This window comes from Quercus lobata, chromosome 1, assembly GCF_001633185.2.
Source record: "Quercus lobata isolate SW786 chromosome 1, ValleyOak3.0 Primary Assembly, whole genome shotgun sequence".
Taxonomy (NCBI): Eukaryota; Viridiplantae; Streptophyta; class Magnoliopsida; order Fagales; family Fagaceae; genus Quercus; species Quercus lobata.
This window is the reverse complement of record NC_044904.1, coordinates 10,463,885-10,489,590: the sequence shown is the minus strand read 5'-3', so window position 1 is coordinate 10,489,590 and position 25,706 is coordinate 10,463,885. Positions and strand designations below refer to the sequence as shown.

Here is a 25,706-nt window from a genome sequence, read left to right as displayed (position 1 = left end):
TTCGGCATCAAAGCTATTTTAGAGACTGTTTTTTGCTCTTTTTTTTTTTTTTTCTTAAACCAGAACGGGCAAACTAGCAAAGCATTTAAGATGGAGTTCTACTGACTTCTACATGCCAGTACTCATAAACCTGTTAAAGAGGAGTCAGGGGGGGCACTTGACCCCCCTCGCCCCCCCTTGGCTCCGCCCCTGAGTCTAGTGATATCACCTTAGCTCCAGTATGAACGATTTTTCCTGACACAAAAATAAGCAGCACAATCTTTGGTTGTTTCATGCGATAGATCAACCCTGGGAACAGCTCTGGCTCATACTGACCACCAGAATGAGAACACAATCAATTTCAATTCTCAAAGTTCTAAATTGTTACAAAACATGGTAGAAACTTTGCTAGACCAAAAAGATATCTAAACAGAATCATTTATGACTCAACAATTATCAAATCCTTTTTGAGTATTTCTTATACCCACCCAACCCATGACCTCACCCACTCCTACAAGGGGAGGAGGTGCCATTTACGCTAGAGCTCACTGGCAAATTATTTTTTTTTTAAATGGAATACTTTTAAAATAAATTTCAAATGTCGCAGGTACCAACCAATTTCTTAGAATCATTACTACAAAACAATCTTTCTACAGTTTCCAGCCAAGTCCGTATTACAACTGGCTATTTGATGTCCAGACAATAATGTTTGCAATAATTTTAACTTCTGAAAGGCTCAATTTACATGTAACTTCATTTTCCATAGTATGCGTGTATGCAGGTATGCATGTGTCAGTATGTTTTATCACATATACATACATAAATGACACACAGAATTGCACTGAAATTAATTTTTACCTTGAACTTAGCTGGAAAACCAAGCTTCTGTATAATTCGAGCATACTGAAAAGCAGAGATACAATGTCAGATTCGGAAATTCAATATTAAAACAACAGCGTTAAATCCTAAGACAATTACTACATCTTGTTAAATAAAATGACATATATATGAAACCAAACAATGAAAACAAAGTCTGAGATGCAAGAACCAATTCCTGGAGAACTAAGAAATATTCCTTTGCTGGATGCTGAAATTTCTATCCTTAAGTGCTTTAGAGCATACAGGTATACTGATCTAACATCTTCATACTACCTAAGAAAGTCATTAAGATGATTGAGCAGCGATTTTGAAAATTCCTATAGACTGGAAGTGACAACTCATGTCCTAAGTAGCTTGGAATTCAATATGTGTGGGGCTCAAGAGAGTTGAGGACTGTAACAAGTCAACATTCATGAGATATAAATGAAATGTTTTTGCCCAAGCTGGCTCAATTTTGGTGGCTTGGATAAAAGAAAATCTGCAAAGAGAAAGATCCTTTTGGATAACTAAAATTTCTCAAAAAAAAAAATTGGGGATAAAGGAAACTCCTTAAGCTTAGAGAGCGAACAAGACAGTTAATAAGATCTATGGGGGATGGAAAAAATTATTTTGTAGCTGGATTGGTGACATTCTGATGATATTCTTTACAGTTTAAAACAGGTATGGTTACAGAGTTGTACATGATGGTGCAAGTGTCTTAAGGCAAGGTTTTGAGGTGGCTCACCACTAAAATGGTTGAACCACTCTAGAATTTGACAAGAATTATATAATAATCAAAGTCCTGTAAAACAGAAGCATGTAATCCAATTAGAGAGAGAGAGAGATAGTATTTTAATAGGAAAAACACACATTTATTACCATTAAATCATTTTGGTGGAGTTGATTATCAGGGTGTTGGTCCTCAAAATAGATGTTACTTCTAATGATCTGCTCCAGAAAAAGAAGTCTTCTCAACCTTCCAGGATATGGGTCCTCATAGGAACAACCAGCTTCACTCTTTTGCTTATCATTTGGAGTATCAGTTGCTACTGATTGATGGATGAAATCCATATTGTGAGAAGGCTCATCAGTAGAGCACTCAATGATTGTTTGCCCAAACTCTTCAAGCTCTTGAGGGAATAAGAAACCTCTCCCACACTTCAGCACCATCAATAGTGGGAAGTAGCTTACAACTGAAACCTCGATGTGACTGCACTGATTCCAAAAAACAAAAAATAATAATAATCTGAGAATTACCCACAAGGTAAACTCTACATATCAGCATGTTAGAATTTACAAGACTAACCCACAATTCGGCACTGTCAAGCTGGCCAATTTCTAGCAATCGAATCCTCAATAAAAATGAATCCTTAGTTGATAGCAGATAATCCCTCAACTACAAATATTTTACAGAAAGAAGTTAATAATACTCAAAGAGAGAGGCAAGAGTGCAGATTTTTGCAATTTCTTCTTTCCATTTGATTTTACCACAACACTGGGATTGCTAGCATCTATTGCATTCTCCTATGGAAAATTGTAATAAATACTATAAAGAGAGACTAAAAGGAGTGGATTTTACCCTCCCATAATAGAACAAAACGATGAGCACACAACCAGTTGCACCTGTCTTCTTGTCTGCTAGCAGCGCGACAATTTGTCCTCACCAACAAAGTCCAAAAAAATGGCCCTTGTCACTGATTAAAAAGAGAAATGCAAGTTTAAAAAGAAAATATAAATATACAGCTAAAAACAAACAAGATTCTTTAGAGTGAGAAAGATCGTGACTTTTACACAATGGGCTCCCCCATTAGGACTGAACTTGTTAAAAGAAAAATTACTGTCAATTCAGGATGTGTAATGTGTGAAGAAGGAGAAGAAACATTGGACCATTTATTTACCAAACGTCCATTTGCAAGGGCATTGTGGTTTGATTCACCCTTGAATATCAGAGCAGACTCAATTCCATATGTACATCAATGGCTGAAGATGATCTTAGAGGATTATAAAGCTGATCATGTTCATGGAATGTCACTTGTACAGGAAAGTAGTGCTATCCTCTGGACAACATGGATAAACAGATATCCATCATGCTGAATCGTCTGAAGTATCCTCGAAAGGAATGATGCTGCAGATGCAGGACCCAGGCATGTTTTGTTTGAGATCTTTAATGTCTTGCTCGTACACCAAACGGGCTCCCCATTTAGTCACCACCAACCCTGGACCCTGGGTTTCTATTTCAATAGCAATCTCACTAAATCGATTAGCATCTATTTGACTCAATTCCTTGTCGCTTTCCCTTATGAAAGGAACATATTTTATACAAAGGTGACTTGAATCAATCTTACCAAAATGTTCGGAAAGACCAACCCTTAAGTCATCTGAAATTTGAGATCCATCGACAAAACAGTAAAGATCAACCCAATGTGTAGCTTCATAAAATTCTGAAGGAGGCTGGTGAAGTGAAAGATGGGGGCGGATTACAAAAATAATACACACAGCGATTCCCGTAATATCTGAAGGCCCATGCAGAGTCATTGAATCCTCCTCAATTTGATGGCTAAACCATTTTGGTATTTCACTTCCGGGTATAATAAAATTTTGGTAACGTAAATCAGGACTCTGAAACACACAAATCAAGATGTTTAGAACTTCACGAGAGAGAGAGAGAGAGAGAGAGAGAGAGGGAGATACCTGAATGTAACGCGCCAGCATTGTTGAGGACATGTCACCGAAACCTAGATTGTCAGTCAATTTGATGCAGTTAATAAGAAAGAGATAGGGACAGAAAACATCTTCTGGTCTTAAGGGTAATGTTTCCAGCGAGGTACAACCTTCTGCCTCTAAATACTTAATATTTAATGGAAGCTCTGGCAGTAATCGTAGATCCTTGCAACCACTCAAAAAAAGAGTGTACAGATTCGATAATCGAATGATATTTTCAGGAAGGCAAACGAAATTATTTCCCCTTAGATTTAAATAATTTAAAGAGGACAAACTGCCAATAACATCAGGGACCGTCCGAAGATTGCAATAACTTAGATTAAGATCTGTCAAAGAGGATAAGCTTGATAAAGTACGCGTTAACGTGCCCATTGGATCTGGACTCCTTCGCAATAAAGGAAAATTGAGGAGCTTTTTGGATAATAGAAAAGCACATCCACCAATAGATAGTTTTTTGAGATTTTTTAAGGGAGTGGAGGACGAAAATAGCCCTCTTATAGCAGTTCCACTCACATTTAGCTCCTCTAGGCCTTCAAGATTTCCAAGGTTCTCTGGCAATTTCACAAGTCTTGAGCAGTCGCATAAATTGAGAGTTTTTAGAGCCATCAAACTACAAATTGTATTAGGAAGACTTGAAAGGTTTTTGCAACCTTTAAGATCCAATTGAACAAGCTTTTTGAGATCTCCAACAGATGCATGAATCTTATATAGTCTTGTACAACTTTGAAGAATTAATTTCTCAAGATTTAAGGCTCCGCTAAGATCTGGAATCTCAATTAAGTTTTGAGAGTAACTCAGGTCAATGAGTTTCAACTCATTTAAAATCTGTTATAAACCAATAAATAATTAGACAAACTCAAGCCTAAATAAAAAGGAAGGAAATACAAATTAGCATAAGTGAAAATCTTACCATAATTTCTTTCCACAATTTTTTAATGCCACTGCAACGCATTCTCAATTCAACAAGTTTAATTGGTTGGAAATTGGTTGGCATGGATTTTAAAGGATATCCATACCAATCTATTATGCGCAACTCATTAGAAAGATAAATGAGGTCTTGTGGAAGTTGGATGTGACCTCTATTATGGCCTTGTTGAGGTTCCACATAACCAATTTTAAGAAATCTCAAATTTTTCATTTTTGAGAAGGCTTCAACACTTAAGCGTTCATTTTTATCCTCAGGCATCTTTAGAACTATACCTTCAACAAACTCTGTTCCCTAGAAACCATGAACAATAAAATTAGGAAAAATCTTGATAGAATTTGAAATAATATATATACTTCTCAAAATTCAAGTTTAGACTTGTCTACTTACAGTATTATTTTTCAATACATGCAAGACATCCTTGTAACACCATAACCTACTACGTTTACCAGGCTCTTTAGGGGATTCACAACAAACAATGTCTTGACCCATTTCTTGTAGCAAATCATGCATCGACAAAGTTCCATTTGATTCAATGGTTATGAGAGATTTGTCCATAAGAACATAAATATTGTAGTCAGGATGGTGACCTAAACTTTCTAAAGTGTCTCTTATGTAAGATATATGCCCTCCTTTAAAGAAACATGCAATATCTAAAAGCAATTCTCTCTCTATACCCTCTAGCCCATCTAAACTTATTTGAAGTATTTCCATAATGGTTCTTTTAGGTTTTGCTACTAGGTTATCTCGAGCACTTCTCCATGCATCAGGTGTTCTACCAAACAATGAAGAACCTAAAACTTTAAGAGCTAAAGGAAGGCCATTAGCATATCTCACAAATTCCATAGACAAATCCACATAACTTTGTTCAAGATGAGGTTCCTTGAAAGCCTTCCAACTAAAAAGCTTCAAAGCTTCATCTTTATTCAGCTCCTTAGCTTCATATATATGTTTCACTCCATGGCTTCTCAACAAATGCTTATCTCTACTTGTTACAATGATTATACTCCCGGGACCAAACCAACCACCATTCCCTGCTAATGCTTCTAGTTGTTTTTCTTCATTCACATCATCAAGAACAATAAGAACTCTTTTATTGCGTAGTCTAGTGCCTATGACATTAATTCCTTCATAAAAATCATGTATATATATTTCAGTTCCTACGAAGATCTTAGAAAGAAGTATTTTTTGCAAAGAAACTAAACCTTTACTTTTGGCATCTTCTCTAACATTTTCAAGAAAGCACCAAGCTTCAAAGTCACTATAAATTCTACCATAAATTTCTCGGGCAAGAGTTGTTTTGCCAATTCCACCCATCCCACAAATCCCAACAAAGTGGACACAATCCAACCCTTCACACATGCATAAATCCAACATTTCCTTCACACGGGAGTCCATTCCAACAAGGTGCTCAAAAACAATTGAGAATTTATGATCCAATTCAAGAGATATCCTTTGAATGATTTTTTGGATAACGGTTGCTTCACTCCTGCAAAGAATACGGCAGAACAATAGTTTTGATGAGGCAGAGCTAGTTTAGTGACGAAACATTCAGCAAAAGTACAATCTTAGCTTTGTTAATTAGCAAAAGGGGAACTCTAAAAGTGTATAATATTATATATAGATGGCACAAACTACACATGCAATGTTCTTCAACCAAAGTCCAATTCTTCTCTCAAAATAATACTCCTAAAATAAAACCAAAGTCCAATTCTACAGGGGACAAAGAAAGTTGTCATGTGGCCAGGTAAAGAAAGTGTTGCTACTAGGAACATAAATTAATATATGAATTACATCTCATAATTTATAGAATAATTATTTAGACAGTGATATTTCACTAATTAGAGAACAAATAAAAAAAGATATTACCTAGTTGGTGTGCATCATAATATCTTATAACAAGAAAAATAAAATATTGTCAATTTTATGAGTTTGAGGTGGTGGAGTTGAGATGCGGACTAGGTCGTTCTTTTGAGACAATACACACCATCTAGTAGACTAGCAATTATGCATGCTGCCCTACAATACAATTAAAGTACTAATTGTCCTTACAAGCTTACACCACTTATAGGATAAGAAGCACTCAACAATAATATTATTTCAAAAGAAGAGAATATTGACTGAGCAAGAATTTTAACAATTTAATGTTGCGTGAAAAATCAGTAACAAAAACTGATATTTTTCTCTCTTCTCAACACCTATGGCCAGGCATGGGATCCTCTTATAATATTGTAATGAATCTATTCCATTTAAAATTCTTTATAATGAGTTTATAAATGATTTCCCGTTTTTCCGCTTTTCAATTGCTCTGCCTCTGACTATCCTCACAAATCAAAACAGTAAAAAGTCATATAAATATTAGTAACGTTATTCATGTATAGAACATTAGAACTTGTTATTTGTGGAAACGAATTCTAAGATATAATCAGTATTAACTATTAATCAGTCATAAAACAAACATCCAAACATGGTAAATTAAATCATTCCCCCTCCTTCCCCTCTATTCCCCCTCAATCCAAAAAGAGTATAAACGTTGGGCAAGAATATGTTTGATAAGGAAAGATTTTAAAGTCGCTCCTTAAGGTGTAAGTGTTGTGTGTAGTATAAGGAGTGACAAAGAGTACTTGTACTTAAAAACTAAATTAACTGCATATTATTCAAACTATTCTATGATTCGTTTTTCCCTTTGAACTTAGTTCTTGGGATCTCCAATCCTATATAAGGTGTCCTCATAGATAGTTTATTCTTCTTTTTCTCCTCAATGTTCATTTAGACATATGGTTATAGCTAGAGTTTTTCACCACATACACAACTTGACACAAAAGGTCTAGATTATGATGGTATTAACAATTGCAAAAAAAACTATAATTTTTGTACCACTAACTTTTTTTTTTACGCTCAACTTTTTTTAAATCACTCTTGCCCTTTGTGGATAACTGTTTGCGAGCTTCTGATTATTTTGTCATCATTTCTCAACTCATATACATATGGCAAGAGATGTAAATCTATTAGCATCTAGGTAGTAGTCCGGGTGTTCAGTGCAGTTTTGGGTCATTTTTAACATAGCACTTTGTGATACAGTTTGGCAAAAACCACCACCGTACGGTTTGCACCGCACCTCAATTTCGCAATCACATGTGCAATGTGGTGCAGTGTACAATGTGTGGTTTGGCTGGTTTTAGGATAATACATTTTTCAAATGTCAAGGTTAATTATTAGTTTACGATTAATAACCACAACAATACGACAATAAGTGTCAAAGAAATATAAAACTTGTGTAACAAAAAAAGTAATACAAATATATACAAGACAAAAAAAAAAATCCAAGACAAATTGACAGTAAACAAAAAGTACCACACACAATTATACATGTTAAACAAATATAACATGTAACACAAAAATGCTTAACAAACAACAATCATAAGGTCCATAATAGTGTACCATATACACTAGTCATGCCTACTGAGAGTGAGAGGGTTTCGGGAGAGAATGGTGAGAGTGTGAGTAGGAGAAATGAATGAGGTTTTGAACTTTTGATTTTGTATTTAATCAAAACGAAGTCGTTTTTAACGTGAAACATGAATGCGCTAACGCTGGGTTGGCCACTTAATTCATATAATATTGAAATTTTAATATATATTTAACTTAAAATGAATAAATATATATGGGTACGGTGCGGTGCAGTGCAGTTAATTTCCACTTGCAGTGTGGTGCAATTATTCCATTTGATGGGCAGTTTTAGTCATTTTGGGTGTGGTCGTGTGGTTTTAGTCGTTTTGGGTGTGGTTGTGTGGTTTGAGCGGTTTGGTGAACACACCTAGTTAATAGTCTCTAATTACTAGGAACCACTTTTAGGAACAAAAAAAATGTTCATAATTTCACAAGAATAAGGGACTCAGTAATTTTACAAAACTTGGCATCATTATACCACAATTGTATAATATGAATGTCTACACATTCTCAAATTTTTTTCAGGCACAAATTTAAGTGTCTGCTTGAGTATCTTGGCACAAAAGATAATATTAAATTAAATTGTGGTATTATTGTATCTCCATCATACAATAGGAAAACCAACTTTAATTGACATTATTGTTCTCACTTAACAATAGGAATGCTGTTTTTTCCATAATTCTACTTTTTTCACACTCTGGCCAAAAATAATTTTTTATTTTTAATTCTCAAGAGGATTAACATAGTTGAAATTACTCTTTTATGAGTCTCAAAAAATATTTCTCAATTAACTTTTTTTTTTCAATCTTATGTTCCATAATTTTCAATGCCCCTACTATTCGAGAAAATTTAAATTAAAACGTGTCACATATAATTCATAATTTCCAACCTCAAAAAATTAAAGACATGGGAATTTTTCTCAAAATGATCAAGTTTCATAAAATAGAAACACTACATATCATGAGGTTTATAAATAAATAAATCATGAGATTTTTCAACTTCACATAAGCATTTTTTTTTTTTAATGAAGTACAATAGTATTTCTTAATTGTGTATCTCCCAATTTTTATGGTAGTTAAAAATTAGGCAAAATAAATACTATTTTGGTCCCTATATTTTGGAGCTATAGTTAATTTGGTCTCTAAATTTTGATTGCAGTCAATTTTAATTTGTAATCAATTTAGTTTCTACATTTTAGAAACAGTCAAATTGGTTCCTATTTTTTTTTCAACTTGAAGTCAATTTGATCCTTATTATTTTTAATTTATAGTCAAGTTCAGATCTGGGTTTTTTTTTATTGCTAAGTTGATATATGTATTTATCAAAGTTAGAGATTGGAAAATTTGAATTGTGTCTTGATGTTTGGTTATCAAGAAAGTGAAAGAAAATGTAAGAAAAGTTATGATTTGACGTTAAAAACCAAATTGACTCCAATTTAAAAATAACAAATGCCAAATTGTCTTGCTACTAAAATATATGGACCAAATTAACAGGTAGAGACTAAAATGATATTTTTGTCTTAAAAACATTCAACAGAAAGTAACTATAAACAATATCAGGAAAAATGGTAAACAAAAAAAAAAATAAAATCTTACTCATCCTGTAAATCCCATCCAGAGATACCAGCAACTTTTGTCACAACATCTTTCCAAGTTTGCACATTCTCATTGTTATTGTTGAGATGTTTTGCAAAAGCTTCTGCAAAAGTCCCCCTCAGTTTGCGCACATCACTAGGATCCACATCATAAAAAACAGGCAGAACTGTCAGCTTCTTCTTGTCCATGCACTCGACGATCTTTGCTAGTTCAGTCAAGCACCAACTCGACGAAGCGTAGTTTTTAGAGAAAATTATGACAGCAAATCTCGACTCTTCAATTGCTCTCATGAGTTCTGGGGAGATGAATTCTCCTCTCTCGAGACTTTCATCATCCCTAAATGTGGTTATGCCATTCCGTCTCAATGCTTCATATAGATGGCTTGTAAATTTTTTGCGCGTGTCGGAGCCTCTAAAACTGATAAAGACGTGGTATTCGTACCTCCATCCAGGCACAACAGAAGAAGAAGAAGAAGAAGGAAAACATGAGGAGGAGGAGGCGTTTTCTGTGCCCATAGAATTGCTATAGGGAAATATACTAAAGATATGTATTAAAAAAAATTACTCAACTAGTTTTAAAGAATTGACGCACGGAAGGTTAGGGAAGAAGAAAGCAGAACACTGGATCTGGATGGAGTGTTTAGAGTGCTTGTTAGTGACAGACATGAGACAGAGCACTGGTGCATTTATACATCGTCTGCTTGCAATCACGTGCATAAAGGATATTGATAATAAGACTTACAGATCAGAGCAAATTTCTCTTTGAGATAGAAGCTCACAGATCGGAGCCCTCTCTCTACAGATGACTTGGGTCATCTGTGAAGTGATTTGAAGGAGTAGATCTTGATTGATAGGAAGAGACAGGAAGAAAATTCAGTGTGCAGAGAGGAAGAGAGAGAGAGAGAGAGAGAGAGAAATAATAATAGAGTCCGGTTAACGTGTCTCTCAAAGACACATATTAAGCTTTCTATATTTAAAAATATTTACTTAGAAATTAAAAAAATTATCATTATTTTTTTAATTCTTAAAAAAAAATTTTAAAAAATAAAAATTAATGTGAGTTTTTAAGATACATATTAGTAAAATTCATAATAATAATCAACCGAAGGAGGAAAGTGTGACAGAGTATATATACTTGCAAGTGGCCTCAGTCAGCCACCATCTTCCAGTCAGTAGCAGAGTGTGTGTAAATAAAGTTGAAGTGGGTGTCCACTCCTTGACTCTTTCACTAAAAGGAAACGTCGTAGCAATGAGTGAAGTAAGAATTAGAGTTGGAAGCAGCCATACCCTTTTAAAATACAAACAACAATCTTATTGGAAGAAAATCTTCCAATAAGAAGCAGCCTCGTCCTCCAGGTATCTTCCAACAACTACTTAAATTAAACATAATATATATTAGTTGTCAATGGGAACACGTATCTAGGGCGGGCTCTAGGCAAATGAAGCGGCCAAAAGACTTCCAAATTTTAACCAATGGAGTTGTCACTCATTTCATTGGGATAGTATTAAACTATGACCAAATATTATTTAATAAATAGAATAATAATTTTTTATTGAATAAAGAAAAAGAAATAAATGTTACTTCTAAAATATTTTAAGGATAAATCTTAAGTGACAGGTTGTTATTGACTGTTATTGATAGATAAAAAAGTCATTTCAGTGATGGTTCAAATTAGAACTAATAAAAACTTAACATAGTGAATGTTGCACTTTTCAGAAGAAGAAAAAAATGTTACGTACACATAAAAATTCATAACATTTTTAACGACATTTAAGTTATTATGCAAAAAAATGGCAAACTTTATTTGAAAATGTGTACAAAATTTATCACTTTTTTATATTTACAATGTAAATTTACATTACAAGTACAATGTAAATATAATTTCTTTTTCTTTTTTGGTTAAAGTAAATATAATTTCTTTTAATGTGAAATATGTTTTATTCTATTAAAGAAATATTTGAGTACAACATAGGAAAGTTGTAGAAAGAAGGCAAAGTCTGTAGAAATAAAAAGGGAAAGTTGTAGAAAGACGAAGGCAAAGTCTGCAAAAATAAAAAAAGAATATTGTAAGTACATTGTTTTGTGGATGGTAATTTTTTTTTTTTTTTTTTAAATAAGTGGATTAGTCCTATAATGTTACCAATTAAAAAACAAATGTTAATAGAACAAAATTACAAAAAATTAATAAGTAATTTTGCATTTAAAAATTGAATACTTTTTTGCTCTACGTACTTATAAAAAACTGCTACTTAAAATATATTGTAAAAATATTATGTATATATCGTTCCTCTAAAGCCTGTGTCCAGAGCCTTTCTCAAAAAAGAAAAAAAGAAAAAGGTCTTTGTCCAGAGCCAAATGCATCAGCGAGCATCATATTGAAGTCTTTGCATGTGCCTACCCCTATAGCTATACGTAAGCAACTGGCCCTACCCTATAGCTAAACGATAAATACCTATTTGGTAGTGGTGCTCATCGGGGCCACCACCACCACTTGTAGCCGTCGGCCTCCTCTTTCTCTCTATACCTTTTTTTTTCTACTTTTTCTTCCTTCCTTTTTGGCTGTATCTGGGTTGTTTTGGAGACTGGGTTGAATTTGGGATGTGAAAAAGTATGACAATTTGGCTGGGTTTTGAAATTTGGGGCATTTGGGTGGTTGTTTTGTACATTTGGAAAAGTAACGTCCACGACCAAGTTGAAAATGTTAGTAAAGGAACAAAGAGAGGAAATAACTTTAGAAAAGGGTATTTGGGTCCTGTTGTAAAATGAGTGATTTTTTATGCTCTATGAGTCCATGACACTTTTTTTTTTTTTTTTAGAGGTTTCAATCAACGGCATCTACTTTTGATAATAGCTTTTTATCGTCAGATTAAAATACTAATTGGTTTTTGGTGTAAGTAGGGGGATTGAATCCTAAATCTCTTATTCAAATATTAGAAATTTTACCAATTAAGCTAACTAGAACCTACGAATCTATAACACTCAAGTATTGCTTTATCATACTTAAAGCAACAATACTTTATTAATAAAAAAATTCAATCTTAATGGTTGTTGAACAGCACCCAATAACAATAGCCTTGTTAAATATTTGCTTTATGGGGACACCATTTGTAAACCAAAATATCTTAAGAGGATTTGAAAAAAGAAAAAAAAATACTTTTATATATATATATATATATATATCTTCGTATATATAAAGTGGGAATTTCATACGGGAGAGTATGATGTTTTGTTATGTTGTGCTCCCTTTAAAAAAATAAGTAAATACTCATAAGCCACATTAGAAATAAATTTTAAAATAGGGACTTTTTATTTCCTTTTGTTTAATGTTTCTAGACTACTCTGTTTTCATTAATCCAGTGTTTCAAGATTACTATTTGTTTCCTTTAGTTCAATGTTTCAAGACTTAATTTCTCTCTTAAACAAAAAAAAAAAAAAAAAAAAAAACTCTTTGCATTTTCATTCACCCGTTGCACTTCTACTCCTTTATATACACATGCCTACAGCTTTTCATGACTTCTCATCTCAAATACACCCAAACCAAGAATGATGCCATATACCTTCAACCTTTCAATTACATCTACATAACTCCAACATTGTTGTACCATTTTATCCTGACCTGTATGAGTCGGCTATGACCCAAAAAGGGGACTTGCATTTTTTATTTAGTGATGAAAGCTTACAAGTTTGATATTGATGTCAGATGTTGTGGATTTTGTAAAGGGTGTGATTGGCTTTGAGTCTTTGGGTGTGTGGGATTTTGGTGTGGAAAAGTCTTAAATATATGTTGTTTTAAAAATAAAGAAAAATAAAAATAAACTTTCTAATTGATTATTTATGAAGTTAGCTATTTTTTATTTTGTTATAGAACTCATAATTAGTAGGTTTCTTTGTAGCTTTTTTTTTTTAAGCTAATTTCTCTTTGTTTAATTACATTTTATTTATGCTAATACTTACAAATGATTTCCTTCATTTCATTGAGATAATAAATTGGGTGTTTGAGATTGGGATCTTCATATTTGGTTGTGTGTAAGAATGAGTGGTTAAGGAAGTGTTTGGGTGGTTGTTTAAATTTTCATAATTTTAGGATATAAAAATATTTTATGCTTTAAATTCTTAATTGCAGATTTTAATAGTCTATCTATAACAATAAATATTATTTATTACTTAAAAAAAAAATAGAGTCTTATAGTGTTAGACAAATTTTTAAAAATAAAATATGAATTAAGAAAATCAAGTTTCAAAACATTCAACAATATTGTGGGCAAACATAAATATTATACAACAAAATAAGTATTATATAATATGTATGTTTTAATATACATAAAAATAATTTCAAATGAAATTATAAAGTATTCAAGCGTCGCGCGAGACATTAACTAGTATATAAAAAATGGAGGGCTTAAATATTCATCGACATTGGTAGATTGCTTCCTACTGTGAGCCATGTATGATTCGTTGTCCCTCTCTCCCCCTTCTTCGAAACTGTTTCAGATCACCAGTTTGTTGGTTTTCTTCACATGACCACTATAAAGGACATTGGTATGGCAATTGAGCAAATGCAGTGCCAATATGTGAGTTGGTCTCAATGATCATGGAGATAAGCACTTAGAGACCTGTGTGATTCGTGGAAATATATAATTATTTTGAAATTAGGTAAAATATATTATTCATTCTCTGAAATTTATCCTACATAATTTGTTTCTCTAAAAATTAAACAATTTATAAAAGTAATTTCTATCTCTTTTTACAAATATATAATTTTATCATTTTTGGTATTTTTTATTAATATTATTATTTTGTAAAGTGGTTCAAATTCTTCTAACTCTTGTTATTATGCATTATATAAATATATATATATATATATATATATATAAATAGGGGTATTAAGACCTCTTTGAGTATCTAGCTATTCCCTCAATTAAGGCTGGCCATAGCCACCAATAATTCCTAGAACCGACCAACCCGGTGCCACTCGAACCAAGATAGACCCGATCAGAGCAACCCGCAGTCGGCAGTGGGTCTCTAAAGTCAAAGCCCAAAGGGTGTGGGTCAAGTGGCGGTTTTAGGTTTCAAAACCCGACAAAAATCGAACCAACCAAAGGTCTTTCACGGTAACACCATCCCTAACCCTCTCTCTCTCTCTCTCTCTCTCTCTCTCTCTCTCTCTCTCTCTCTCTCTCTCTCTCTCTCTCTCTCTCTCTCTCTCATATTCATATAGATTTGACGAGATCTAGTCCAGATCCTTCAAGATTTGGCAAGATCTCATCGTTATCCAAAAAAATCTATGCTAGATATCGATGGATCTAGCCAAATATCGACCTTATTAACAAAACCTGAAACCAACCAATACAACCCAATACCCAACGAGACTCGAATTGGCCAATCTGACAAGTCTTCTTGGTCAGTTTCAGGTTACTTTTTTCCATACCTAAAGTTTTCAGGTCAAGTTTGGGTTGGGAACAAACCCGACCCATGGATAGTCCTACCCTCAATGTATGAAATCTCCTGTCCCACACACCTCAGGTTATTACATTTTCTTAATTTCTTTTGGTAAAACTAAAATTTTTAGTTTTAAAATTCTCATTCTCTTGAGGAGATCATCATAATAATCAAAACTTATCACATAATTACAATTGATATTACTCAAATGATTGAAAGGCACATTTAAATACATAGCCATGTAGATTGTATTTTGTATAAACTCAATTTCTCACTTTCAAACAAATGAAAGATTAACTCAAAAAAAGAACAAACCAAAGTTATAAGAAGAAGAGAGACGACTTGTGGTGGGAAACTCAAAAGGTACAACAATACAACACCAGAACACATCAACCCAAAGTAGTGATATTAAAAAACATAAAAAATTCATCAACCTAAAATAATGTTGCAAGAAAGAATTTAAAATCTAGAGAGAGAGATAGCATAGACACCTTTTTTTCAGAAGAAAATATGAGAGAGTGTAGTATTTTCTTCAACTTTAAGAGATAAAGATAATAGCTTTATTTATTTTTAGTTTATAATTTTAGTCACCCAAAATGGACCGAAGTTAAGCTAATGGACTAAAGTGGACCAAATGGACCGAATTGGATGAAATTAAAACAAATTAATCAAAATGGGCCAGATTGGACCAAAGTGGGTGTTTATTATCTTTACCTCTTGAAGTTTATTAAAATGACATATGGTTCTCTAAGTATGCGTGGAACTGAATCCTTCAATCTGACCTTGAATACTACATTAGCATACAAAATTACAAATATGAATACAGTGACGATATATGAGTTTTTTTTCTTCAGATGAGTATAAGCTATAAATAAATAAACGGTGTCTCTATTGAAACTGTTTGTATTACATGAATTTTTTATTATAAGTTCTTAAGCTACATTTAGGTTCAAAAACATGTAAAGTTGTGATAGTAAAAAGTAATGAACCTATCATGATTAGTAAGTTACAGTTAGTTCTGAAAATGTGTAAGGGCATAATACATCATTGCATACATTAATATATATATATATATATATATATATATTTTTTAAATGATGGAAAGAAAATAATGATAACTGTGTTACATAAGGCCCCAAAAGCCACTAAACAACTAATAACAGAATAAGCCTCTGTTAACACCAGATACATAACAGAAGCACAGCAGTACAATCTTCAGATAGTTAAATTTTTTGCAATGAAAAGCAATTACAATTTGCTTCTACTGAAATTTAAACCTTTAGTAGTTCTGGATCCAAATAACTTCTTAAAGCCATCACCAGACAGGACATTTTCTCTTTTTGTTTTGCCTTTTTAGATGAGGAAGAAGGTAGTTATGGAAATGCTAACAGCTATTGCCCAATAAAAGCATACAGAAATTATGGCAAGTGGAACATGAAGGGCTACCATTACCATCACCTTTTTTTTTCTTTCTTTTTTCTTTTTGTGGGGTTATGGTCTATGATCGTCTTAACAGAGACTTGATTCAATTTTCAATACAAGAATTAAATTAAATTATACATCCTTTGGAGTCGCTAAGTCCACAGCAACTGTAAAAATTTAAATTCACATTTTCTAGACACAAGCTAGTCTACTGAATCTGAAAACAGACTAGGCAATACTAGTGAGGTAAGGAAGACCAATTTGTGTGCAGACACCCAATAGAGTATACAACAAAGGATGGAGCTCCACAATTTTTCATTCTTCCAAACAACACCTCAAACATTATACTTGTAGTTTAAAACCCCTTGATTAAATTAACACTATATGTGTTTTAAAATTTTCCTTCAAAAAAACCATAAAATATATATATATATATATATATATATATATGACCTAAGCTGCACTTCGTGCATTTCAAACATTACAAATCCAATTCAATGGTGTGTTGTCATTGGATTAAATGCAAGAGACTTCAAATTTTTAACCTTTCAATATAAAATAGTGAGAGTAAACCGCGATATGGGGCAAGTGATGTGATTCACCACGAGAACGGTATAATTTCTCCTCAAAAAAACCCCATGTTGTGTGCCTATCATATGCACCAGGCAAAACAAAAAAAAAAAAAAATGTCAGACTCAACAAGCATTGCAATCTGCATTTGCAACTGTCGCAGACTCGCAGTGCACACGCATTGCCAACTTGAATACCGACCTGGCTGGCTTCTGTCGCTCCAGATTCATGCACTCTCATTTTCACTGTGGTTAGCTCAAAGAAATTGCCAAGAGGAGATCAAGTGGCATGCAGTCTGAATTGAAATGCCATATGCCACAACTCACACAGTTGTACTGTCTTACTTGCAAACAATGAGGGTTTGCCAGAGACAAAAGTACCGTGCCTACAATATTAATTCCCTGTACATTTCCAATTTCGACTTTGAATGAGTCTTTATTTTGATTTTCAATCACACAAGTAACTACAGTTAATATATCATATATCTCATGTTGGCTAAAGCTCTATCGTATCTATAAAACTGTCTCTCTCGTCTGTCTATCTCGATTATCGGTATGAGACCCTAATTCAATCAAGGGCTGGTGATCACATTCACTTCAGTAATGTCCCACGTTTGCAGTGCTAGTACGTTCGGATAGATTAACTTTTTTCCTTTTATTTGTTTATGTACAGCTTTTTAAAAGCTCTTTTTCTACAATTACAACATCCAAATGCACCAACAGATAGCACCATAGCACAATAGAGTCGATTCAAGTTTCACAAAATTACATTCTATCCAAACAGCAAAAGCAAAAGTCCAACAGAAAGTTAAAAATTCTTATTCTCTCTTTTTTCCCCATCTGTTTTTTTTTTTTTTTTTCCGTCGACAACTCTGTAAAATATATGGTTCTTCTCCCACTACTACATCAGAGCCAAGAAAATTAAATGCAGACACTGAACACATTTTTTTTAACTTAAAAACCAGAGAACCAATGCACAATTTGCTTTTATATTTACAGTTCAATCCAGGCTCAGCAGCTACATTGCCAGGTATTCCACCTCCTAACTTTCGCAAACAAGATCTGGCTTCTCTTCCCACAAAATCTGCATCAAATTCAAAACAAATGGTCTGAGTTCACCTTGGTATACCTGTAAAACATTCCTCCAAAGAAAAAAAATCATTTGCACAACATTCCTCACAAGCCAAAAAATGCCAACAAGATGCCCCTGTAAAATCAAGGGCATTAAACTCAGTCTGTTGTCAGCATGGCCTGAGAAACAGTTTTGTTAAAAGCACACGAAGTGCACCTTGAAGCTTAAAGCTAGAAGCCCCAAAGTCTAAGCGCTTTGCTTGGCCAAAACAAAGCCCGTTTCAAGAAGCGCGCCTTAGACACACTTTTTTGGCACTTTTTGAAGAAGCACAAAGCATGCCTAGACACGTTTTTCTATTTTATTGCTAAAAAGGATATATATTTATAAAATTAATTGTTTGATCTTGAAGAAAATGGAATTGACAAGACCGTTGATTTATCATACAAACACTATTCTTAAGGTGTTGTATTATAAAAGATTTTTTTTTTTTTTTTTTTTAAATTAACATGTCAAAAGATACAAACAAGGCTAATATACTATTCACTCTTATGCTTGTTGGTATTGGCCTTTTAGATGTATGTTGATGTAACCATATACATCATTTGATAATAACTATCATGTATATGTATTTTATAAGCACAAGAGAATTATATAAAATTTTATGTTTAAACTTTCTATGACTAAAGTATTATCATATTGTCCATTGATAGTTGCTTTCAACTTACTATGTTAAAATTTTAAGATATTGAAATAACTAAAGTAAAATTTGAACTTACAAATATTATACAATTGCACTTTGACAAAAATTAAAAAGCCAGCTTATTTTACTATTCAACTTATTTTTGCTACTATTTATGAACCCTACTACACTTTTTGGTACTATACATGAGTCCCACTATACTATTTTACCTAACTTTTACCTTTATCTACAGTACTTTTTAGTTTCAGCAAAATAAACGGATCCCAAACAGATCCTATATATCATGAATAATTCTATTAGAGGTTACAAGATATTATATTTGAAAACGGTGTGCTTTACTTCAATCAAGTGCATGCTTTCTCTTTGCACCTAGGGCCCTAAGTGCCAAGAGACCTGTGTGCTTGACTCTTTTACCAACACCAGTGATATGTGTACTACTTTTGACCCACCCTTACTAATATAAATGGAACCTCAACACCTTGAAATAATCAAGTTCAATATATGATGGGACCCAGAATTATCTTTTAATCTCCAATGCTCAATTTAATAGTCTAGAAGTTCATGTGAAATGAAAAATACTTATGCTACTACAATCTATGACAGTCCCAACCAGTCATAATTTCCAAATTTTAATCAAACAAATCTGAGAAATCTTATGAAGCCAACCTTTCCCCAGAAACCTAATAAATCTCATTTTAAAGGGTATTATGAACGTGAATACCCCTTACTGAAAGATTTAACATGGAATCTGTAAATAAGAATTGGATTTAGCATAAATAATCTGGTCCCTGCACCATGGATCTTAACAAAAATATTACAATTGTGCAACATACCATTGCTGGTTTTTCCTGAACTCTGTAAGCACCGGGTATATGTTCTCAAAGGCTGTATAGGTCTCATCTCTCACCTTAAGATTCGAAATGAAACAATGCTGATCAGATCCAACCAGAATAGCATATAAAACCTGGGAGGGCAGAACAAAAAAAAGGAGTCTAGTGATATCACCTTAGCTCCTGTAAGAACGATTTTTCCTGACACAAAAATAAGCAGCACAATCTTTGGTTGTTTCATGCGATAGATCAACCCTGGGAACAGCTCTGGCTCATACTGACCACCAGAATGAGAACACAATCAATTTCAATTCTCAGAGTTTTAAAATTGTTCCAAAACATGGTTGAAACTTTGCTAGACCAAAAAGATACCTAAAAAGATACCAAAACTGGCAAGTATTTTTTTTTTTTTAAAATGGGATACTTCTGAAATAAATTTCAAATGTCGCAGACACCAACTAATTTCATAGAATCATTACTACAAAACAAGCTTTCTATTGTTTCCAGCCAAGTCGGTATTACAACTGGCTATTTGATGTCCGGACAATAATGTTGGCAATAAGTTTAACTTCTGAAAGGCTCAATTTACATATAACTTCATTTTCCATAGCATGTGTGTATGCAGGTATGCATATCATAGGTTCCATGGAAGTGTTTAATTCCAAGAATGGCCTCATAAGACAACCTATCCTCCAATCATGGCCACTTCAATGGTCAGGGAAGGAAAAGGAGAACATTGCACAGGCTATTTTTTGGTAAGTACATTCCAAAGTCTGATAAATCACACACAAAAACCAATAATGGCTCTTGATATTTAACAGAAAGAACAATTAACACAATAGACACACAGCCATCACTTACACTAGAAAAGGCACCATGGGAATATGCCAGTCCTTCAAGCCTGATGGGGAATTTAACATCACATGAACCAACTATGTTCTGAATCTTAAAATCCTACAACAGTGAAAAGCATCAATATTAGACAAATAGTAATTCTTTGTAAAATACCAAAGCTGCATGTGTCAGTATGTTTTATTACATATACATACATAAATGACACAGAGGATTGCACTGCAATTAATTTTTACCTTGAATTTAGCTGGAAAACCAAGCTTCTGTATAATTCGAGCATACTGAAAAGCAGAGATACAATGTCAGATTTGGAAATTCAATATTAAAACAACAGTATTAAATCCTAAAGATCTAGACAATTTGCAGCTCTGTCAGTGACAACATGATGAGCCTGGAATTAACTCTTTTTTATCACTTTCTTGTAAAACAAGGAACTGTTTGCTTGTAAAGCGTATGGGCATGTATAATTTCACCTTTCAGCTCTGTCAACATTTGCATGAATTTAAGTGCTAGTTTGAAGAGACTAGATATCTGAAAAGTAAAGCCAAACTACAAACAACAAGCTATAGGGTTCTGGATACTCCTCTGCATCTCCCAGATGGCCCTATGTTTAAAAACTTATGTAAGCAGCTGCCTGAAGGTTTAAAGGCATGCATTATAAAGTTATGAATACTGTACTATTTCAGCTGAATATATTGTACTGGTTACCACACTGCATTTGCCAAAGATTAGGGGTGTTGATCCATTCCAATTCCAATTGCTTCAGCTAATTTTACTTTTTTTTGCAGATACCAATTCTTATTCTATTTTGAAAACTTTTCAGACTGACAAGGTTATTTTGATAAAATTGATATGCCCTAATATTGGAATGAGGTTATGCGGGGAATATGCACACACACACACAAAGTATAATCCGAGAACAGTACACCGAAATATTTCATTCCAGTATTCCAGTATACAAACCAAATCGGCCACCAAAACTATATTGTAACTTTGATCCATTACCTTCCGTGCTGCCAACTTCGACTGTTGTTCACTCTTAGCTCCAGTACAAACCTAAACATTTGGTATTCACATAACCATTAAAAAATCTTAGAAATATATATTAAAAAAAAAAAAGAAAACAGCAAAGATGCCAAACCAAGTATGTCTATTTTAAGGAGAACAACATAGCAAGCTTTCAGCTAGAAAGCACCAACTTAATATTCCAAACAAAGAAAATTAGCTAAAATAGTGGGTTCATTCAACAACAGGAGGAACAGGTAGCACTTATTGGCCTCATCCACCACAAATTGAAAGACAATTTTTCTCTTGTCACAAATTTCTAAGTAAATGATACATATATGAGCTCATTTTTCACTTATCACTCTAGTATAGATCAATGAACCATACATATTAATCTTCAAGAATAGAGATTTTTGATTGTGAGAGAGAGAAAGATAACAACAAAAACAGATCCAGATGGCAGTTTAAAGGCATATAAAACAGCATATAAAGAGAACTTCTACTGTTGTACTTAGAAAGGTACCAAATGCTTTGTCAAAACTTACCATCTTTCCAGAAGCAAAAATCAAGGCTGTGGTTTTTGGTTCCCTTATCCTCATAATTACGGCAGCAAAACGCTGTAAGAACACAACAAATGTAAAATTTAAATGTTAATGATATAAAACCCAAAACACAACTCTAAGTGAAACAAGAAACAAGCTTAACCATCTTTGTCAAATCAAAATCATTAAAAAAGAAAACAGGGGGGAAAAAAAAGCTTTTCAGAGTCATTGAATTCATAGAAAATCAATGGCTTAAACCAAGCATTCTTAGAGTAAGCAAATATATTCCAACGTTGACTGGATTCAGCTAAGGATAAATAGATAAGGAACACGCAGCACTATGGTTAATAAACCCCCCCCCCCCACAGAGAGAGAGAGAGAGAGAGAGAGAGAGCCATGCCCACAAACATCTCCTACCTTGGGATTGTATTCTGCATTACGAGCTTGAAGTGCAATGGCCTTAAGATCCAATTTGCAGTCCAAATTTACTGTAGACACAATGTTCCTGAAGTGACAACACTAACATGTTATAGGCTATTAATTCTGGCAGTAAATAACATAAGTGAGTCATTGCAATGTCCAATTCATTAACAGAGCCACATACAGGAAGGGACAAAGTAATAAACTAGTCTTTTATTTTATATAATCTGAAGATCATGAGGACACAAATCTATCTAACCAAGTGATCCATATCCATCAGAAAGCAGAGTTAATATTCAACTCTTCCACCAATATACATCTGAAGGCTTCAGTGCTCATTTTTTAATTAAATCAATGTAAGAAAGCAATACCACCAGAATCCACCCAAGTACAAGGAATTTTGTCTTTTTGTGTGTGTGTGCTCAACTTATTTGAATCATAAAGTATCTAATTATTCAGAAACCAACCAAAATCAAAGAAAAAAAGGGTTAAAATGTTAGGCTCTAGTCACAAATCCATTCTCGAGACAGGAGGGACAGATAATCATAGTGAATGCAGGAACCAAATCATGAGTTAGGCAAACCCCAGCATTTACATTCAAAACATCTAAACACATTCACACTCATTCCCACAGTAGCCAAGGCACAACTGTAATTTCATATTGCTGGATACAAAATGTCAATCACAACAAACATACAGCCACAACATAACATCAACATTGTACAGCAAGTGACCCACATCAGAATCCATATCATTACCATTGTTAGACACAAAAAAAAAAAAATATCAATTACAAAGCAATGACAGACATATAAGTACAAACACATACTAGCCATTACAACATCATAAAAACCTATGATCCTCACAACATATTATACACTGCATTTTCCTCTTACTGGTCTTACAACAATTGGCTCACGTCCATATCAGGATACTTATCATTTAGAGATTACACATGAAGCTTAGTCACCCAAACAGGTGCATATATATATTAGAATAGTACATAATGAATTTGTGAAAAAAAGAAAAGAAAAGGAACTCACTGAAGGGTAGGGACAATCCCAGAAGGGTGCTTCTTGAGATCAACTGGTTGGCTCCCTTCCACCAATCCCTGTTCTGCCATTCCTTTATTTTCTTATAAATTCTTCTTTTACTCTGTGTAAAACCAACACAAAATTAGTCACCACCAAAACCCCATCTCTAAAAGAACCCAGAAACATACTCTATAGAACCAACTAAACTCAACACCCATTTACACAAATCATTCACCACCAAAAACCCATTTTTTAATCAAACCCAGAAACAACATCCGCTAACTTTTCCAGAAACCAATACATACACATGATAAAATCACTGAACAATCATCCACAAAATTATGAGATTTATTTATGTCAGCTCAGACAAAACCCAAAACTTCTTTTTCTATACCATTAATCCCACCAAAATAAGCGAAGGTAAAGCACCCAAATAAACACACACACACACACACACACACAGAGTAAAAGCAGCCCGGGTACTCTAAAAATGGGTTCAGCTAGGTTTTTCATCATGGGTATCCAAGATCAACAAAAATTTCACCCAAAAACAAAAATCCAAAACATGGGTTCATCTGGGTTCTTCATTCTAAAGCATCTCAGTTAAATTTACAAATAAAAAACCTTAGATTAGAAACAATAATCAAAGGTTGTAAAGACTAAAAGAGCGAAGAAACAAGAAAGCAAAAAAAAAAAAAGAAAGGAGTTCCGATTGGTTCATGTTTAGACAGGATCTGATAAAAAGAAACACAGACCTCTCTTTAATTTGATGTTGTCTGTGCTAGGGTTTGATGATCGAAAAAAATCAGAATCAGAAGAATCAGATCTAAAGAAGAAGAAGAAGAAGAAGAAGAAATTAACGGAAATTTGGGAGGGAGCGGGAAGAGTTTAAAAAGGGAGTTGTTTTTATATATAGAGTTTTGGAGAATTTTGAAATTCTGGGGATTTAAAAGAGAGAAGGATATAAGGAGAGAGAGGGATGAGAGTGTGCGTGTGTTTGAGAGAGAGAGGGAGAGAGAGCTTTCCTGGTTGCGTTTTGTGGATGGGTTTGGGGGGGTCTTGGAGAGATCTACTCTTCTCTTTTATTTATAGGTCTCGATATTGTCCTTGCGGATTGAGATGCGGTCAACTTGTGTTAAGGGTGTTATTGGAATTTTGAATGGGGGTGATATTGTTACTGGTTTTGTGGGGGGTGTGTTGGTGAAGTACCAATGGGTGTTTGACACGGTTTTTTGGTTCTTTCTAATGTCCGTGGGTTTTCTAGATTCAATTATTTTGGGCCAATGACATGGGGCCCACTTACGAGTTGGACTTTTTTTTTTTTTTTTTTTTAAGCTTGTTTATTAAAATATATATATATATATATATTTTTTAGTCACCAGAGCATTACTTTATTTATTTTAAGGTAAATTATAAATTACACCCCTAAAATTTGAGGATACTTGAATTTTACACTTTAAAATTTTAAATTTTAAATTTTATACCTTAAAATTTGAGGGTATTTCGATTTTACATCCTGACATTTCAGAATTTGGATTTTACCTCCTAAAATTTGGATGCATTTAAATTTTACACTCCAAATTTTAGGAAGTAAAATCCAAACACCCCTAAAATTTAGAGGGTAAAATTCAAATTCTGAAACATTAGGGTATAAAATCAAAACACCCACAAATTTTAAGGGTGTAATTTACAATTTACATTTTATTTTAGTATAATATTTACAATACAATCTACACCAAGTCTCTTACTTTAGCACACCACTTATTAAAATAACTTTAAAAAAAAAAAAAAAAAACCCTAACCTTTTAAAAAAAATTCAAGATAAAAGTAAAACCCCCCACACAAGCAACAAGCAACAACCAACCACTTAGAGCATTCACATCCCAAAATTCTATCTCATCCTATTTTACTATCCTAAAAGGCTACATTATCAATTATACCATACAATTTTACAATACTCTTAGCGTCCCAACTTTTATTTTATAATATAACACATTAAAATAATATTTCTATACAATAAAATAATATATCCTAAAACTCAAATAAAAACAAAAACCCAAAACCTACAGAGAGAGAGGATTTGATAAAGTGAATAAAATATTAGTTTTTTTTTTTTTTAGAATAGTGCTATAGTGCAATTCTAAAGATAGAATTGCATTGTAGCACTATTGTAAATTTTTTTGCAATAGTTGGTGTTTGCAAGTCTTGATGCTAGGCTTGTTTGGTGCATTAATGCTAAAATTCTCTTACATGTAGCATTTGCAATACCAAATGTGAATGCACTTATTTGTAG

General features: G+C 33.4%; 2 protein-coding genes across 7 annotated transcripts; both read right to left on the bottom strand.

The window, feature by feature from the left end:
- Window positions 1–24,464, bottom strand: LOC115978153 (TATA-box-binding protein). 3 transcript variants are annotated; one of them, XM_031100177.1, is made up of 10 exons: window positions 24,169–24,464; window positions 23,423–23,534; window positions 22,377–22,464; window positions 21,963–22,034; window positions 21,418–21,468; window positions 20,649–20,693; window positions 20,422–20,514; window positions 19,736–19,837; window positions 19,564–19,637; window positions 17,683–18,042 (listed from the first exon to the last, which is right to left on the bottom strand). In XM_031100177.1, coding segments are annotated over exons 2-10 (606 nt in total). In that variant the 5' UTR covers window positions 23,503–23,534; window positions 24,169–24,464; the 3' UTR covers window positions 17,683–18,041. The 3 variants fall into 3 exon arrangements, with proteins under 3 accessions (XP_030956052.1, XP_030956037.1, XP_030956044.1); XM_031100184.1 differs by lacking the exon at window positions 19,736–19,837 and having other exon boundaries at window positions 19,564–19,694; XM_031100192.1 differs by lacking the exons at window positions 17,683–18,042; window positions 19,564–19,637; window positions 19,736–19,837; window positions 20,422–20,514; window positions 20,649–20,693 and adding exons at window positions 1–310; window positions 838–882.
- LOC115978123 (TMV resistance protein N-like) lies at window positions 1,779–10,472 on the bottom strand. 4 transcript variants are annotated; one of them, XM_031100148.1, is made up of 8 exons: window positions 9,529–10,471; window positions 4,874–5,972; window positions 4,469–4,777; window positions 3,529–4,383; window positions 2,736–3,456; window positions 2,417–2,531; window positions 2,144–2,233; window positions 1,779–2,052 (listed from the first exon to the last, which is right to left on the bottom strand). In XM_031100148.1, exons 1-5 carry the CDS (start codon window positions 10,041–10,043, stop codon window positions 2,923–2,925), a joined length of 3,312 nt encoding a protein of 1,103 aa, XP_030956008.1. In that variant the 5' UTR covers window positions 10,044–10,471; the 3' UTR covers window positions 1,779–2,052; window positions 2,144–2,233; window positions 2,417–2,531; window positions 2,736–2,922. The 4 variants fall into 4 exon arrangements, with proteins under 4 accessions (XP_030956008.1, XP_030956014.1, XP_030956022.1 ...); XM_031100154.1 differs by having other exon boundaries at window positions 1,779–2,047; XM_031100162.1 differs by lacking the exon at window positions 2,736–3,456 and having other exon boundaries at window positions 9,529–10,472.
- Window positions 24,465–25,706: the final 1,242 nt, after the last annotated feature.

Excerpts from the sequence above, each read along its gene's own strand:
- LOC115978123 (XM_031100148.1), bottom strand. The coding sequence starts at position 10,043 with ATGGGCACAGAAAACGCCTCCTCCTCCTCATGTTTTCCTTCTTCTTCT. Across the intron at positions 4,778-4,873 it reads ATGTATTGAAAAATAATACT|GGAACAGAGTTTGTTGAAGG; the intron begins GTAAGTAGACAA and ends CATGGTTTCTAG. Across the intron at positions 4,384-4,468 it reads AATTGTGGAAAGAAATTATG|ATTTTAAATGAGTTGAAACT; the intron begins GTAAGATTTTCA and ends GGTTTATAACAG.
- LOC115978153 (XM_031100177.1), bottom strand. The coding sequence starts at position 23,502 with ATGGCAGAACAGGGATTGGTGGAAGGGAGCCAACCAGTTGATCTCAAG. Across the intron at positions 20,515-20,648 it reads GTTTTCCAGCTAAATTCAAG|GATTTTAAGATTCAGAACAT; the intron begins GTAAAAATTAAT and ends TCACTGTTGTAG. Across the intron at positions 19,838-20,421 it reads CCCATGGTGCCTTTTCTAGT|TATGAGCCAGAGCTGTTCCC; the intron begins GTAAGTGATGGC and ends TCTGGTGGTCAG.